The sequence below is a fragment of the Sciurus carolinensis genome, unplaced genomic scaffold (assembly GCF_902686445.1).
Source record: "Sciurus carolinensis unplaced genomic scaffold, mSciCar1.2, whole genome shotgun sequence".
Taxonomy (NCBI): domain Eukaryota; kingdom Metazoa; phylum Chordata; class Mammalia; order Rodentia; family Sciuridae; genus Sciurus; species Sciurus carolinensis.
Genome location: NW_025920323.1, coordinates 31018 through 50242, shown reverse-complemented (window position 1 = coordinate 50242; position 19225 = coordinate 31018). Strand labels below are relative to the sequence as shown.

The 19225-nt window shown below is 35.6% G+C and overlaps 1 protein-coding gene across 1 annotated transcript; it reads left to right on the top strand.

Annotated features, from left to right (window-relative positions):
• The first annotated feature begins 197 nt into the window (after positions 1-197).
• LOC124975591 (olfactory receptor 4C15-like) lies at positions 198-14308 on the top strand. The gene is made up of 2 exons (XM_047538229.1): positions 198-506; positions 13580-14308. The coding sequence occupies exons 1-2, from the start codon at positions 198-200 to the stop codon at positions 14306-14308; spliced, it is 1038 nt and encodes a 345-aa protein (XP_047394185.1).
• The last annotated feature ends 4917 nt before the right edge of the window (positions 14309-19225 follow it).

The following is a 19225-nucleotide window of genomic DNA, read 5'->3' as shown; positions in this document are numbered from 1 at the left end:
ACTCACAGAATTCCAATTTACAGTTCTGATTGGCATTTACATGAACACTGTTGTACTTTCACCCTTTCCATAAAAATCATGCAAAATCAAAGCTTCATAACTGAATTCATCTTTGCAGGACTTTCACAGGATCCTACTGTTCAGAAGATAGTATTTGTTGTGCTTTTGTTGGTCTACATTGCAACTATGTGGGCAAAATGCTGATTGTGGTGACCATCCTCTGCAGCCCAGTACTGCTGGGATCCCCCATGTACTTCTTCCTGGCATTCCTGTCCTTACAAGATGCAGGTTTCTCCTCGGCCATCACACCAGAAATGATTGCGGACTCCCTGTACAAGCAGAAAACCATCTCTTATAAAGGATGCACGATTCAATTTTTTGCTGGACACTCCTTTGGTGGGGCAGAGATGATTATCCTCACAGTCATGACCTATGATCACTATGTGGCCATTTGTAAGCCCTTGCACTACACTTCCATCATGAACTGGAGACTCTGTGGCATTCTGGTGGGGGTGTTCTGGACAGGGGATTTCTGCATTCCATCATACAAATTTTCTTTACTTTCCAACTGCCCTTTTGTGGACCTAATGTCATTGATCATTTTATGTTTGAGTTGTACCCATTACTGAAGCTTGCATGCACTGACACTTACATCTTTGGCCTTCTGGTGATTGCCAACAGTGGCTTAGTCTGCATGATCAACTTCTCCCTGTTGCTTGTGTCCTATGGTGTCATCTTGTTCTCCCTGAGAAAACACAGTGCTGAGGGACGGAAAAAAGCTCTGTCCACCTGTGGATCTCACATTACTGTTGTGGTTTTGTTATTTGTCCCATGCATATTTATATATTCACGACCTTCGTCTTCCTTTCCTTTTGACAAAGAAGTAGAAATGGCTTACACCATCCTAACTCCCTAAAGACTTAGGAAATGTTTCTAGCACTGTAACATTTTAGTGCAAAAATAAGCCTCTGACAACTTAAAAACCTGGAACAACTTACAGTGCTCCTTAGTTTAACTTCTTGACAAACTTGGGGAGCTAGTTCTGGATCACTGTTCCTCCGTCAAAGTGCAGTGTCCTACTTGGCCCAACTTTTTGCAAAAATATCTCTGTGACATGTTTTTCTTCATCTCCTCTTTCCCCTACTTGAGAATCCTTGTTGATGCTGTGCAGGTCACAGAACATTATCCAAAGATTAATATCAAGAGTAAAACAGTTATTATTGATCTATGAAAGAATTAATTAAATGTCCTTCTATGGAAAGAGATTACATATTTCTAAAAAGAAGACGTTAATATGTCAGGGATTTAAAATTAATGCTTTCAATTTGAGATGATCCCTTCTCTCTGAGTTTACTACTCATCATTGTTATGTAAATTAAAGAGAGTTCAATTTTGTACTTTCTGAAATTTACTTTGAAAAATGGAAGGGATTTAACCCATCAGAATGATTTCCAATCATATAAAACTTTGAAAAAAACCCTTATGGAAGAAAATATTAGAGAACAGGAAAAGAAACATAAGATATGATATAAAAGGATACAATTTTTTGATACTAGTATCAGTCATTATGATGTGAAACATCAAGACTTAGGAAAATCAGAGAAAAGAGCTTATACCTTTTCAATTCCAATTAGCGGTGGGTCCATTGAAGTCTGTTAGAATTAGAGTTATTTCTTGACTTTGAGAGAACCTGATTGGTCCAATTCTACCTATGGTGGTGGTCCCCTAGGTTCAGGTACCCACTTTATATCAATGGGTTCTAGGAGAGTAGGTGGGGGCAATTCCACAGAGGTCAGTAATGTGAGTCTCTTACTCTAGTACAAACCAAGGCAGATCTTGAGACACTGCACTACTAGCAATTCCAGGTCAAAGCTGCAGGTGGAGTGAGTATACTTTCCCCAAACCACAACAGAGGGAATAGAACCCAGAGAAATGAGAAGTAAAAGCGAATTTTTCTAAAGACGATTAATTAGTTTACTCATTGATTTTTATTTTCTTGACTTAGTGTACCTAAGTGCAAATAATTCATGTGATTATTAATAAAGAGATCATTCAAATTTAGAAACATATTTGATGGTCATTTCTATGTTTTGTTAGTCTCAGGTTGTCACGTTTTATGGGCAATACATTTATTTAGAGTACAATATCAAAGTTTCCCTTGGAAATCAACACTGATGACATGCTAGTTGAGTATTGTGGGGGAATTATGGTTTTTTTTTTCCCTGTCTTTAACCTTATATGTCACCCCCAAAACAGAAGAGTATATGATATTAGTTTTCTTTCTCATAGCAGACATGCAAAAGGTACATGTAATTTCATTGACCACCCCTGCAAAAGTCTATGAAATTTTAAGTTGTGAGTCTAAAGTGTCAGCTGGACTATGTGGATGTTAGCCTACCAAGATCGTAACAAGGATCAGACATGTGTTCCCTCTTCTTCACCTCTGCCTGTCCTCAAAGTAGGCAGAGCTACTTTAGGCCCTCTGCATTCCAAGGTCCTCATATTTCAGTTCATTTATCCCTAAAAACTAGCTCAAGAAGTGTGGATCTGCTAGATTGGCTCCATTGCTTTATTAATCTGTGAAGCAAAGATTTGAAATGAAGCTACAAAGGAAAACACTATTCTGCCAGATTGAAAACCAACACCAATTCATACACTTAAATTCTAAAAGGTTTTATTATTTTAATGCTGAACATTTCATTGCCAACTCTGTTGTTATGTACAAGGGGAGAATCCACTAACATTCAGTAGAGGAATAAACAAGTATGAAAGGCATCTACCCATCATTTGTCATTTCCACTGGTTTGATGAACAGAATAAGTAAAAATTCTCCCCCAAATGACTGTTACATTAACTTTAGTTTTCCATTTTCTTTTCTATGTAGATTGTCTTAGGCATGATAAGGCACATTCTGATGCTTTTAGCATTTAGGTATCTAACTCTTGTGTTAATATTAAGTTCACCAATTACAGTTTCTGAAGTTATTCAAAGGGTTTTCAGAGATACAGTTTGTTAATGTAAAAAGCATGAATTTAGAAAAATGTCTCTGGATATCTGAAAGAAGACAATATAGAACAAGATCCTAATTTCAAAAATTATTCAGAAATAACCCTTTGTGAAATCATAATTCAGATATTTTCTTGACTTTGTTTACCATCTTGCAATAGTTCTCTTCCCAAACTACTCTGTGGCTACATGGATCATTGCTCAGTCTTGTACTAGAGATATTACTCTTTCTCATTCCCAGATTATCTTTCTTGTATAGCTTTTAGTGAAAATGTCATTATTTTCCCTTTGACGCTGACTCCTCCCCTTATCCTCTAAACAATAACATATTTTCCTTACTATTATTTTTTTAAATATAAACTGACATTCTCTTTGAGCCATTCTGAATATTGCCTCTATAATTATTAGTCAAGAAATTTTGTGAACAGATTAGTAGTTTCCTCAATTAATTATCTATGATTCCTTGGATTTATGTTGGCTCTACCTGGATTGTTGAAGTGCGTGGCTTTGTGTGTCATGTTGGGTGGTGTGTTATCGAGTGTCATTTCATGGAGTTTTAAATCTCAGGTACTCACTCTGGATCTCTGATTTCTCCCTACAAATCTCTATCACCCAGTTTGACCCTAGCTAGGCAGGGCAGTTATATTAAAAAGTCTTATAAAGGAAATCTGTTGAAACAAAAATGGGGGAATGACACATTAAAAGATTATATGATTCAATTCATATCCCCAAACATTTTAAAACTTTATCAAGTATGTCAGTTGCTTGGAGCAATCTGTGAAGGCTTTTCTGAGGAGATGATATGTAAACTGGTGTTGTATCCACAGTACAAATGGACAGTGGGATGGGGGATGGCAGAGGCAAGGTTGATGGTGAAATATGAAGCAATTAGGGAATTTATTCAGGAGAGAAAACAGTTGTTAGACTGCAACTTGGATGACCTCAAGCCCAAGAAGGACAACTGGAAAGGTGGATGGTGGTGCAGGGAGCTCTAAAAGTCATGGTAAACATCTCAACCAGTGAATCTAAAACTTTAGTACTTACTTCATTATGTTTATGAATAATATTTTAACTGCCCTCTTTTGCAGAGACATGTTTGGGTAGCCCTAGAATGGTGGCTGGCGTTTAGCCAAGAGGTGGGGCATAGTTAATCTTAACACGGCGTGATCTACTTTTACCTGATTAGTTAATGTCTCCTCTGCGCTAGTGGTCAACAGATGATCCTCATTCTTTCTTGATTGGTACTGTGGAGTATGCTCCAACCATGCTACTTAATCCTAAGCTGATTGGCTGCCTTAGGAATATAAGACACGCACCTATAGGAAGCACCTCTGATAAGCATCACCTCTGAGAGATCACAGAATGAAGATCGCAGAATACTAGATCACAGATCGCAGATCACAGGATGGAAGACTAAAGTCACATCTCTAGGTCGCAGGTTGCAAGTCACAGGATGCACCACTAAGAAGCACCTCTGATAGAAAACACCTCTGATAGCATGCACCTCTAGCATGCATCTTTAGGACGCAGGATGCAGGATGCACCTCTAAGAAGAAGCAGTAGACCTTTGATAAGCGTAGCCTCTCTGAAAGAGCAGCACCTCCAAAATTAAGCAAAGTTTCTCTTCCTCTAAGCAAAGTCTCTCTTCCTCTAAGCAAAGTCTTTCTTCCTCTAAGCAAAGTCTTTCTTCCTCTCAAAGCCTCTCTTCTCTAAAACTAAAAGTAAGCAAAGCCTCTCTTCCTCTATAAACTATAAACAAGTAAACAAACAAGGAAGTAGTACAGATAAAGATAATAGAAGTAGTTCAGTTCCAGTCCACCTCCGATAAATTACCACGGGATTGTTGCTGCAGGTGGCAACAGCGGGATTGTTGTTGCGGGCAGCAACACTCTTTTACTTCACAAGTGATAGGAAATGAAAAGCTAGGAGTTATTGGAAAATGTAAGGATAATTGGTATTATCTGAATTTTCTCCTCTAGAGAATTAAAATAAACATCTCAATAAAAGCCTGTTAAGATCTACTGAAAGGATCGTAGGATTTACCATATCATACTGTGACTTATGACATGTCATTGTGAATATCTGGTCTGTAAGCTCCAATGACTTTCTCACCAAAAGTGAGAGAGATTTTTGTCTGCCATTAAACTGTGTGCAACATTTTATATAGAATTTATAATAATAAATATTGTGCAAAGCTTGTTTTTGATGTTTGTTAACATAAAAAAGATCTTCTTAAAGCTGGGGGAAGATGTTAAGTTCTTTTTTTTTTTTTATACCCACAGATAACACTTGAGAGTAAGCTCTTCTGAGCCTTCAATGAGAAAGAAATTGGCAAGTCCAAAGCCATTGATCGAGGGTATTTGGGAATCCCTGCATGTCAGTCTTTATTTTATGAAGGGCACAATGAGTCTGCTTGTATATTTTGCACTGAGTTTCTAAATGCAGGGAACAGAAAGATGGATGTCTTCAGTGGGTGTCTGACATTTGAAAAGGGATAGGATCTTTATTGTGAATGATTTCTAAATTCAATTGTAAGTAACAGGTAAAAAAATAAAATAAAATTCAATTAAATAACTTTGAATGTCTTTTGTTCTTTGGTGAAGACTTAATCATGAAAAGATGCCATCATGATTTTATTTTATACTTGCTTAACCAAAAGGCATCCAAATCTCACAACTTTGTTTTTGTGGCTTCCTGCTAACAGGATGACTTATTCCAAGTTTTGTTATTATTTTCATTGTATGACTATGACATTGGAATCTGGATAACTAGAAATTTCACATTGAACTTTTTGCCCAGAAAAGTGTTTTCCTTATTTCTATTATAGTTTGGTTTCATTTTTCTCATTGTAAATTCCCTCATTCCTAGGGTTTTCATATATGTAGATAGCAGCCTTTTCCACCCAAAAACCTATTTTATTTTTATTTTATATTCATACCAATCTTCAAGATGTCATGCACTTTAAATTCATTTAATTCTTTTATAATTATTTAAGTTTTCTGGATCTATCATTTGTACCTTCTAATTTCATAAAAAGACTAGGATGATCTATGGTACCAATATAACTTATTTCAATCAGAAAAGGAACTTTTTTGTTTTAAAGTAGTTGTACAGGCATCTGTTTTATAGGTAAGTGAACAATTGCAATTAACGTTTTTAAACAATAAAATTTACCTCTTGGGAAGTCAGTACAAATGATCATAATGAATATAATTACCCCAATAACACATGGTGTATAACCACATATTCTATATGCTCTGCATACATTGAATTTTCTAGCCTTCCTAGCATCCCTTAAGTCTAGTTTTTAGAATGATTTATGTTCTACAAGTGAAGATCAAAGGATTGGTAAAATGACAGATCCCTGGTGGACAGTGGGAGGTGGTTTGACATCAAACTCCATACGGATCACTGAGAAAACACACTTCTTAATCTGGTTTCATCTGTGTGTCTCAGAATCTAGAGAAGAACTTGATTATCTAAACTGAAGTCTGCATGGTTTTAATATTTCTGACCACTCTCTCTTCCTGTAGATTGCAGTGTGTGGCTGCAAGGCTGTGGGCAATGGTCACATTATGAAATGCAGTATATTAAGTTCATAGACTGTGAAATTAATGGTTCTTTTAGATCTCAACATTTCTCATGAATCACCTAAATTTTGCACTTCTGTGGTGACTGAATAGTCATAAAATTAAATAGGATGTTATATTTAGATGCTTCAAAAATAGAAAATTGTTGATGAGGATCTTCGTGAAAGGGGTTAAATAGTCATATCCGAGTTTTCCTCAAAATATCATTTTAAAGACTATGTTCCTTTACATTAATTACATCTGCCATACCATCTTCCAAATAAATGAAATTAGAAAAGTTCCTTCACTTTCCTCTGTAATTTTTTTTGTTTTTAAAATAAGTGTTTTATAAGCTCAGTTTCTGAGAGAAAAATAACATTTCAAATAATGTATAGCTCTTCACATATTTTACATGAAATATTTTTCTTTCATAAATACTCCTTGGGGTAGTACATGTTTTCCATATGGACTAGTAGATGGATAGTTTATCACAGAACTCTGTTTTTTATATTTATTAGATGCACAAGCATTTAGCCTGAATCCTACAGAAGACAGTACATTCTGTACTCAAATACCCAGTGCTCTATTCTTGAGTATGTTGGGAGATGAAAGCATCTTTAGCTAGAAACCCAAGAGCAATAGACAGGAAAACAGAAATCAAAAACTCCAATTGCTTGGGACAAAAGTTTTGCAGATACATGAGCAAGTAAAAAACACACACAAAATTGTGTCTTGACAGATGACACTGATGAAAAATTTCTCCTTGGGGAGAAACAAAAAGTATTTCTACAAGTTCCTGACCTATGAGGGAAGACTCTTTAAAGTCCAGATGGAAATCCAGGAGGAAAATTTTTCTTCTCTCTTTTACTTTATTTATGAGACTGCTCCTGAGGAGTGCTGGGGACTTTCTCTACCTTGACAGTCATAGGGTCTCTTCCTCTTTCTTAGGTGCAAAGCCTTGGATATAGACATCACATTTTGCAGCCCACTGAGCAAACAATTTTTCCACAGGAATTTTAAAATAACTGATGCATGGTGAGATTTATGGTTTGGATTTTCATGAATGATTTCAAGTTGTGATGCAGTGCTTGAAATTGTGTTTTTTGTGACAGGGCTTAGTTCAGGGCACAGAATGAAACTGTCAGCAACTGTGCACTTGGTATAACTGCATGATTTTCAGGAGCTCAGGTCATGTTGAAAAAGCATTATAAGAATAGAAATGTCAAGGGATGTGGAAGTCAATAAAATAATACATTTAGAGTGCACTGTACATAGGTGGCCCAGAATAAATGTCCAATATGCAGCAGCTCTTAGAGTGCATCTTTTTTTGGTAGGAGAGATTTGGTGAAATGATAACATCAAATCTAATGAAATGAGGCCCATTTTCAGTTTTTTTATCTTCAAAAGAAATCCAAACACTGGAAAAGAAAAAAAAAATCAAATGTCAATTTGTGTGTATGTGTGTGTGCAATGGGGGAAAATTGGGAAAATTTCTATTTCATTGAGTGCACTGCAAATCGATATGGAATGTTAATCCAAATATGTAGATTTTTATTCACACTTTCTAATTAACTTTTTCATCATCTATTTTTAATGGGCACATAGTTATTGTACATATTTATGGAAAGAGTTTGATTGGGTCAAGGTAATTGCCATTATCTGTCAGTTCAAATATGTATTATATATTTGACTGAGAAAATACAAAATGTTCTCTACCTGCTTTTCAGAAATAAACAATTCATTGGTTTCAACCCTGGTTATGCTAAAGTAGATGTTTTGCTGCCCATCTTAGGGCACCACTGCACCAACTAACCATCCTCTATCCTCCCACCCCACTTTTCCCAGGCTCCAGGAATCAAGGTTTACTCTCTACTTCTGTGAAATCTGTCCATTTATCTTCCACTTATAAGTGACAGCAGATCATTTGCTTGCTTATGTTTGCATCATTCTGATGTTTTACATTAAAAAGTGGTCTTTGCAGAGGCTTTAGAAAGAGTACTGACATGTGAACATCTTACACAGTAAGTATTGCAGGACCAATCACAGATTCATTGATAAAAAATGTAGCATTCACTCTTTCCCCCAACACAGTCCTGAAAAGCACAGGAAAAAAACAGTAAGGCTGAAAAAGGTGACTAAGTCACAGAATGGAGTCCTTAGATTTAATTATTCAATATTTCCTATGTGTATTTGATATCATAAGTAGCACTAGGTTCTTGCCTCAGAATTGTTCAGAAAAAGATAAGTGGCTAAGCTCTCAACTGCTTCAGAGCTTGCTGTTATGGTTTGTCTCTACCATAAAATAAGCTAAACCATTGAGACAACAGAAAAGAGAGTTCAGGAATCCATTTAGAAACACACCAGTGGAAACACAGAAATTTATTTTCTCAAATTCCAGAAGCATGGCATATCTATCTATCTATCTATCTATCTACCCACCCATCCATCCATCTACATGTATATATTTGAAATATATGTCATACATATATAAGATTAGACATTTAGGTTAAGCAACAGAGCAACATTGAGGGGCAAAAAAAGGACCTGAAGTCTGAGGAAATTTATCCTTTATCATTGATTAATATCATGGATCAAAATATGGTTAAGAAAACTAAGTAAATAGCACAAAAATCAGTGGAGTAGAAGAATGGGAATGGGTGACAGAGGAGGGGAGGGAAAGAGAGGTACTGGGAACTGATAAAGCAAAGTATATTCCATGCTTTTATATTTCTGTCAAATGAATCCTATCATTATGTGTAACTAAAAGAAATGATGGAATATGTTTGATTTAAAGGAACTATAGGGAGAGTAATCACAAATAGGACTATTCTTTCAATTTTCAGTAACAATATTTAGAAATAATCTAGGACAAATACAGGCACATTAGACTCCTACCTATAGGAGAATATGGATTTAAACTAAAATTAGTAAATGCATATAGGGTGGGGAAGGCTGGGCCTATTGTAGGGCCATTAATGGAGAGTTTACAGTAGGTTACAATTTTAATTTAATATTCCCTGTTTTGGGAGTGTGTTGTTCCCACCTTTGCAAATAAAAGGTCCTCCAACCTCACATCCTCTTCCTGAACCATTTTGATGATGGAGAGTCTTGTGTGGTGTTTGATACTTATGTTCAATTATATATATTTTCATAATTATAACCAGATGGTTACAGCAAATTAAGAATCTCTCACTATAATATTTTACCTTTCAGATTTTAAGACTCTATTTAAAATGTGAATAGCAATGGGGGGAATTATTATAATGATTTTGTTTTTTCCTTAACCTGTTGCTGTCTTTTACCTTCTATATCACTTTTCATTAATTATATTATTAAATGGACATCTTTCAATTTGATCTGAAATTCTCTTTCATATGATACTGCGGTATTTTCCATGATGAACTGTCCCCATGTCATTTACCTTCATGATATATTTTTAGTATTTAGAAAAGTAGATGACAGAATACAAACACATTTACATTCTGAAAGTATTTGCCAATTTGTTTTCAACACCATTACATTTAAAATATATTTTATTATAATTGATAATCTTGTGATTCATTCAGTCCTTTATTTCACTGTAGGTTTGTGCTGTTCAAATATGGTGACATCAGTATTTCTTATATTCCTTTTGACTTCCACTGTGAACACACATTTATAATTCCTGTGTGTTTTTTGTCATGGTCAGGCAACTAGAGATATGGGTCTTTGTTAAATGGCACATTTCTGTTAGACAATGAGGATGGAATTAATTGTAGGGTTTTGATAGCAGATATTGATCACTGCTTTTCTTTCTATTAATTTTTCATTTGGAGTAATTTTAGACCAACCAATCAAAAACTTGCATAAATATAGAAAATTCTTGTGGAATATTCAATTTTTGTTAATATTATTACACTGTTATGGGTGCATTTGTCAATGTGTGAATTAAACATAGATACATTTTTATAAATACCCACCAAATTTTATTCATATTTCACTAATTTTGCCACTATTGTTCTTTTGATATCCCAGTGTTCAATTCAAGAAAATAACTTTTATTTAAGATAATTACCATTGGATGATTTAAAATTCTAAACTATGTGATCATGAACCATAAGGCAGAGCACATTCTCCATGTCATATTTTTAACATTAATATTGAGAATTACTTTCATTTGGGAAAAAAGGGATTGTTTCATTTACATCCAACAACATTTTAATTGTGCAGTGGTATTGCTCTTAGACCACCCAGAAAACAGAAGTGGAAAGATAAGATGTCTATAATTATAGATTAATTTAGGACCCTGTCTTCACCCTCTCATTCCATTTGGTTTTCTTTCACAATGAAGTATGTGAAGGAGGAATGCATACAGATGGGTGTGAGTCCACAGTAACATAATTAGGGTCTTCTAGGGATAGTCAAAATGCAGTGTATTTAAAATAATATTTCTTCACTGCTAATGAGTATTTTTGTGTCTATAACTATCTGATTTCCACAAGAAATCTATTTATAGGCATTAATCCCATAACTAGAAGAAGTATAACAGAAATCTTACAGAAATTTAAGGATTTTTTTTATCTCTTCTTTTTTAAATTTTTTATTTTTTTATTATTATTGTATACAAATGGGATACATGTTGTTTCTCTATTTGTACATGGAGTGAAGGCATACCATTTGTGTAATCATATGTTTACATAGGGCAATGATGTTTGATTCATTATTTTTTTCCCTTCCCCCCCACCCCTCCCACCCCTCTTTTCCTTCTAAGGAGTGTGGTAAGAATGAAGGACAGAAATTTAAGGATTTTAAGTAACCCAATTCATGCCATAGAACAAACAGAAGGATCTGAGATTCAATCCATATCCACCAATATTCTCACTCATTTCCTTTCTTTGTCTTTCCTGCTTTGGTCCTAGCCTAAGATATACACTGCTTGATGATGTATTGCTATTCTTTATTCTGTAATCAGTGAGTTTCTTACTGATCCAATGACCTTTGAGAGTTTCTTTTATATTATTGTTTTCTTTTAAGTGGCTATGAAGTTCAAAGTACAGACATTGTTCAGGAAGGACCTGTAATCCCAATGGAAATGATTGCTTTAAAGTAAGTGAACAAAGGATTATTAATTCATACAAATATATATTAGTTATGTAAAAATTTAAATTGCTTCTGTTTACTCTAAATGGGAGTCATAAAAATCAACTTGCTTTTTTATTCTCACACAAACCCCTATTAATCTTGGTGAATACATATATATGTAGAAAATTTTATATGAACACACATATGCTATTTGACAGATGCATTTCAATTATACATACAAGGAAGGACACATCATTCTTTTAAACTGTGTCTGTCTGTGGACTGTGATATCAAGAGTTCAAGTAATTATATGTGTGAATCATGGAGGAGCTCTCTACAGGCAAGACAGCTGTCTTCTTTAGGTGAGCACATAATAACTATAATTGATAAGCAACATTTTCACACTTTCAAATTTGACTGTCATGATAACCCTGGAAGATGAGCAGGTAAGCTATAAAAGAACAACTCTACCTGATAAGAAATATCCCATCTATTTGAAATATTTATCTTGAGTTATACTTGATGAGAGTGGGTCATGTTGTAGTAAACATGGGCAAATGATTAAGTCTCTGGACTGTGGCTGATAGCTATCATGATCTCTTCCTTACCTATGTGGTTGTTGCTGGTTTGCATGTGTAGGGGATTGACCATACATTCTCATTCCTGATCACTTGTTAGATTTCATTCATCAAGGTGCCTCACTCAAATGTGAACAAAGAATCAGAGGCTTCAAGGTTTGTGAGTTAGAGGAATTCTAGAATGGTAAGACTGCAGTGAAGTCCTTGCTTGAAAAGACAAATCCCATCCTTCCCTATTGATCCAGGACAAAGAACTTGGGTGAGGAACAGAGGTGCTGTGGATGACATCCCATGTCAAGCATCTGTATTTGCTTGAACTTGGGGTCTTTAAGCTTGAGTTTCTCATTAGTAAAATTGAGATAATAACACTTAAAACAGACTGGATCCCAGACTGTGAGCCCTGAGCTGTGACTGGATATGAATACATCATTCAGGGGTCATGATAACACACAGCAGTAGGCATAATTATTTGCACAAACTTGCATACTTACTTTTAAATGATGAAGTATTGAAAATAAAATCTATACTTGTTTCATGCTTATTATAGAGCTGTATACTTTCCCAAGAATTTTTCTTTTTAATGAAAGAATGAATTCAGGTGAATGGTCAATTACTTCAAAGTTTTTAATGAAATATTGAAGGAATAAGTCATCATTTTTCAGTATCTCATGAAGTGAATGCTTTTCTATTTCTTTTATAGATAATACTGTCCCCAGTAATAATTGGCATGCTGTTCTCCACTGTTTTATGCCCATGGCAGGCATGGTCAGTAAATCAAAGTCATTCCATATTTTCAGAATGGTTCTCAGTCATTTACCCAGAAGTCACTGTTAATTCATCAATGTTGCTTGAAATATAAACTATTCTTCTTTAACATATGTGCATGCTTTCTTTTCCCCTTATTAAAGCTCTGGAATTTTGAAGCATTTGAGATAATTCATCCTCATCACAATTTTATCTGACCTCTAAAAACTACCCACAACAAATTTCTTGCTTTTGCTCTCAGTGATAATATCTCAATAAATAGTTCTCATCATAATAAGAAAATATTCATAAGCAGTGTACAATGTGAGCACACTCTTCTAATTTCAGAGGCTCAGGGAGCTGAGGCAGGTGGATCACAATTTCAAAGTTAACCTCAGCAACACAGCAAGAACCTAAGAAACTTAGTGAGACTCTGTCTCAAAATTAAAAAAAATAAACAAATGCTGAGAATGTGTCTCAGTGTTTAAGCACCTCAGGCTTCCATTTCTGGTAAGCAGAAAAATAAACAAAGAAAGAAAAAAAAATCTCATAAGTATGTATCAGCTTGTTGGTGTGACTATTATAAACAACTGTCATGTAAACTTTTTTTTGGTACTGCAGATTTACATGATCAGTTTTACTTCAACCATTTCATTAGAAATCATGAAAAACCAAAACTTCACAACTGAATTTGTCCTCCTGGGGCTTTCACAGAATCCTACTGTTCAGAAAATAGTATTTGGTGTGTTTTTGTGGGTCTACATTGCAACAATTGTGGGCAACATGCTGATTGTAGTGACCATTTTCTGCAGCCCTGCACTGCTGGTGTCCCCCATGTACTACTTCTTGGCAGTCCTGTCCTTCCTGGATGCCTGCTTCTCCTCTGCCATCACACCAACAAAGATAGTGGACTCCATTTGTGAAAGGAAAATGATCTCTTATGAAGGTTGCATGATTCAACTTTTTGCTGAACACCTTTTTGGTGGGGCAGAGATGATTATCCTCACAGTCATGGCCTATGACCACTATGTGGTCATTTGCAAGCCCTTGCACTACTCTTCCATTATGAACTGGAGACTCTGTGGCATTCTGGTAGGAGTGTCCTGGACAGGGCGTTTCTTGAATTCCATCATCCAGATTCTCTTTACCTTCCACTTGCCCTTCTGTGGGTCTAATGTCATTGATCATTTCATGTGTGACCTGTACCCATTACTGGGGCTGACCTGCACTGACACCCACATCCTAGGCCTTCTGGTGATCGCCAACAGTGGATTAATCTGCATCATCAACTTCTCCCTGTTGCTTGTGTCCTATGGTGTCATCTTGTTCTCCCTGAGGACACAGTGCTGAAGGGCAGAGGAAAGATCTGTCCACCTGTGGGTCTCACATTACTGTCGTGGTCTTGTTATTTGTCCCATGCATATTTATATATGCAAGGCCACCATCTGCTTTGTTTTTTGATAATGAAGTGGAAATATTTTACACCATCCTGACTCCCTTGCTCAATCCTTTGATTTATACTTTGAGAAACAGGGAAGTGAAAAATGCCATGAGGAAATTGTTGAAGACTATTGATGGTTTCTGATTAAAACATAATATATCACAATTCAAAAAATATAATGTGTACTATGAAAAACTTAGTATTTACTTAGATGAACATTCAGATACTTTCTGGCTTCTCCCTTATATGAAAAGAGGTTACATAATTCTCAGGAGAAATTATACCATGTGGGGGAGTTAAAATTTATGTTTTCAATTGGAAATCACACTTTTACTGGGAGTTGCCTACTCAGTATTCTCATATGTAAATTAAAGATAGTTCAATTTTAATACTTTCTTGAATTTTTAAAATTAGAAAGTATTTAAATTATGAAAATGATTCCCATTCATAAGTTTGAAGAATGAAAACTTTTGTTTAAGAAAATATTAAAAAGTACACATTTCAAGTGTAAAGAACATATTCTCTGACCATGAAATCAATGATTCTGATGTAAACATCAGGAATCAGAAAAATCAGAGAGAGGAGTTTTCAAGGCACCTGAATCATTTCACTTCATTTTAATGGTGGGTCTAATACCATCTGCTAAGGTTTAGTCACTTTTTGAATTTGAGAGATAGAATTCCTGCCTATGCAGGTAGTCCCCTTGGATCAGGTGGACACCTCATACCAATTGGCTGTAACAGAGAAGTTAGACTGATTCCACAGGGGAGTCAGCAATGGGGGTCCTCCATTCTCTTACAATCACTGACAACTCCTGAGATACCACACTACTAGGTATACCAGGTCAAACTACAGGTGTAGTGAGCACACTTTCCCCATGCCCCTGCAGAGGAATAGAACCCAGAAGAACTAGATGTAAAAGAAGATTTTCAAAAGAGGGTCAATTACAGTTTACTTGGTGATTTTCATCTTCTTCACTTCTTATACCTAAGTACAAATAATTCATTTGAGCAAATATCAATAAAAAGATCATTCCAAGTTATGAATATATTTGTTGTTATTACAATGTTTTGTTAGTCTCTGGTTGTCAAGAATCACAGGTGATAAGTTCGTTGAGAATTAAATATTTAACCTTCGCCCTAGCAAACAAATACACTAATAACATGCCAGTTGAGTATTATGGGCAAAGTAAGTAAATAATCCATTTTTCTTTTCTTTAGTATACCAGCCACCCCAAAGTAGAAGAGTATATTAGTTACCTTTCTCATAATAGACTGCAAAAGATAAATGTAATTTCATCGATCAACCTTGAAAAAGTTCATGAAAAACTGAATTCTGAGTCTACACCTCACTTTGACAGTGTGGGTACCCTACAGCAGACCAAGTGTGATGAGGCTCAGACATGCTAGTGTGCTTCCCCTTTGCCTTTCCATTTCTTCACACCTTCCTGTCCTCAAAGCCTTGGAAACTTTTTTACGCCCTCTGCCTTTCAAGGTCCTCCTTTTTCATTCATTTATTCCTAAGAACTAGCTCAAGAAGTATGGATCTGCTAGGTTGACTCCATTGCTTTATGTACCTGTGCAACCAAGACTTGAAATGTAGCTATAAGGTAAAACACTGTTCTGGCCAGATTGTACTGACCAACACCAAATCATATCTGCACCATCATACATTTGAATTCAAATATGTTTACATTATTTTAATGCCCAACATTTCACTGTGAACCTATAGTTCTATACACGGAGAACTTCCACTAATATTCATCAGGGTGGTAAACAAATAGTTAAAGTAATACTTAGGAAGTAACTGACTTTCCTGGTGCAATTGGGAAGGCTTTTCTGAAGTGGTGGTATTTAAATTGGTACAGTGTCCACAGTAGAAATGAAGAGTGAAAATGAGACCAGAGGAAGGGTTTACGGTGTGCAACATGGATTGATCAGGGAATGTATTCTGTAGGGACACGAGCTCATGGAGCGTGCATGAGCTCAAGTCTAGGAGGACAAATGGAAAGGCAGATGGAGGCACAAGGAACTTTGAAAGTTATTAAGAACATTTCAACCATTGCATCTGAGAACTGTAGCAACTATTTCATTTTGTTTATCAAGCATCATACTTTTTTGGGGGGGTATCAGGAATTTAATTCAGGGCACTCAATGACTGAGCCACATTCCCAGCTCTATTTTGTATTTAATTTAGAGACAGGGTCTCACTGAGTTGCTTAGAGCTTTGCTATTGCTTAGGCTGACTTTGAACTCACGATCCTCCTGCTTCACCTCTGGAGCCCCTGGGATTACAGGCATGGGCCACGGCATCTGGTCTGAATCACCATATTTTTAAATACCTATACACACATGTGTGCATGCACACAAACACACACATGTATATTTTAAATCAGGGGTTGAATACAGGGGTGCTTGTCCACCGAACCCTCTCTTCAGTCCTTTTCTCTTTTTTTTATTTTGAGAAAATAAAATAAGTCTCCGGTTGTCAAGAGTCACAGGTGATAAGTTACTTAGGACCTAGCTAAGTTGTTGAGGTTGGCTTTGAACTCGTGATTCTACTGCCTTAGCCTCCCAAACCCTTGGGATTACAGGCATCACAATGGTACCCAGGTTACTTTTCTTTTCCAAATGATAGAATTGAACTGAAAAATTAGAAGTTGGAAAATGTGAGAAGAGGAGATAATACCTGATTTTTTTCCTTGTTTAGAGAAATAAAATAAGTATCTTGACAAAGACCTGTGAGGATCTATTTAAAGCATTTTAGGACTGGTGAGTACAATATTGGAATTTATGACATTTTGGTTTTTGTGACCTATTGATTTTCACAAAAAATCATGTGAATTTCTCAGTTGAGGGAAGATGTTTAGTTTTTATATACCCCATGGAGTATATTTGAGAGTAAGCTCTTTTGAGTCTTTGATAAGAAACAAATTGGCATTGAGAAATCATGTTTCAGCGCCCTGCATGCTAGTTTTTATTTTGTGGGGACCACCAAGAGTCTGCTTGTATTTTGCATTGAATTACTAAATGCAGGAAACAGAAAGATGAATGTCTTCAGCGGGCCTGTTTCATCTGAAAGAGGGTAGGCTCTTTGTTTTGGATAACCTCCAAGTCCAATTGTGTGTAATTTAAGTTTGAAAGGAAGATAAAATTCAATTAAATAAATCAGACTGATTTTGTTCTCAGATGACTCAATCAAACCTTTATCATGTTTCTATGCCTCTAAATTTTAATGAAAAGACATCAAAATTTCATATCTTTGCTTTCATAGATTACAGCTAGGAGGACAATTATTTACAACTTTTCCTTCTATGACCTTGGAGTCTATCTGGAGTTTTCATGTTGATCTATCTGTCCAAGAAAGCATTTTGATTTTTGCTTTCTTTTCATGCCAATCTTCTTGATAGCATGCATTATTAATTCATTTTTTTAAATATTTACCAAAGGTATTTGGAGCTGTCAGTCATACCTTTTGAACACTGAGAAAAAAACTAAGATTATCTATGGTACCACTAAAACCTTATGTCACTCATCAAAGCAAATTCATATTTTAAATGCCCCCCCACTGCTTTTGGTACTTGAATCACTGGGATTATAGGCATGTGCCATGACATCAGGCTTGAAACACTTTTGTAGCTATATTATTGGTAATAAATAATTGAAATAAACATTTTTAAACAATAAAAATCACCTTTAGGAATGCCAATTCTAACAAATATAATGGATGTAATTGCTCCAATAGCACACAGTGCACAGCTACATCTTCTATATGCTTTGCACATATTGAATGACCTAGACTTCCTAGCATCCCTTAAAGGTGATTTTTTAGAATCATGTATGTTCTACAGGTGAAGATCAAGAGAGTGGTTGGATGACAGATCCCTCATGGGTAATGGAGTGTGGTTTGACAGGAGACAGGGTGACTTCAGACTACAAGCCAATCACTGAGATAACACACTTCTCAATCTGATTCTGTTTACATGTCTGAGAATCTAGTTGGTAACCAGATTATCTAAATTATAGTTTGCAAGATTTTAAATTATCTGACCACTCTCTCTTCATGCTGGTTGCAGTGTGTGCTTGTAGGGCTAAGGACACAGTCAACAAATACCACATTATGGCATGCAGTCATTAAAACCTAAGGAATTCTAGGAATAATACAGTTAGAATGAGTAGTTCTATCCTTGTGCTAAGAAATTGTAAATGCTCAATTTGACATGAACAAGGAAAAGGTTATATTCACATTTTCTTGCATACTCTGGTCATTGTATTGTGTCTGTGATCATTATCAAGAAAGTATAAGGAGTCCCTGGAGGACAGTAATCTTGAACAGCCCAATAAATGATGGGCTGTCTGAGTGTGATATAAAGTGAGGTTTAAGAATGGTAGTAAAGGAACTTCAGAGACTTTATTTCAATGTAAATAGGATTTGCAGAGAAAAAGGAGAGTTGATTCCTGGATGTGATGGAGACATGCTGGCTCAGTACAAATAGTCTTCATGTGCTCTGATTCATACCTCCTGTTTGCTCACTATACTAAATATTCTTTCACAAATCACTACATCTGACACTTTCCAGAATTTTAAAAATACACTCTTTAGTCAAATTGTTTATTTTTTTTATCCTGCTGATTATATGAGGAGTATTCCTGTAAGAACATTTATCTGGCCCTGCACAACACAGGAGGGACCCTGATATGACCAACAATAATTTTCTAATGAACTGATATCCACCTACAAATTCCCCTCATAACAACAAAACATCTTTTCCCATAAATTGATTAGACAATTCTAAAATATGTTTGAATGTTTGCTTGGTTTGAAAA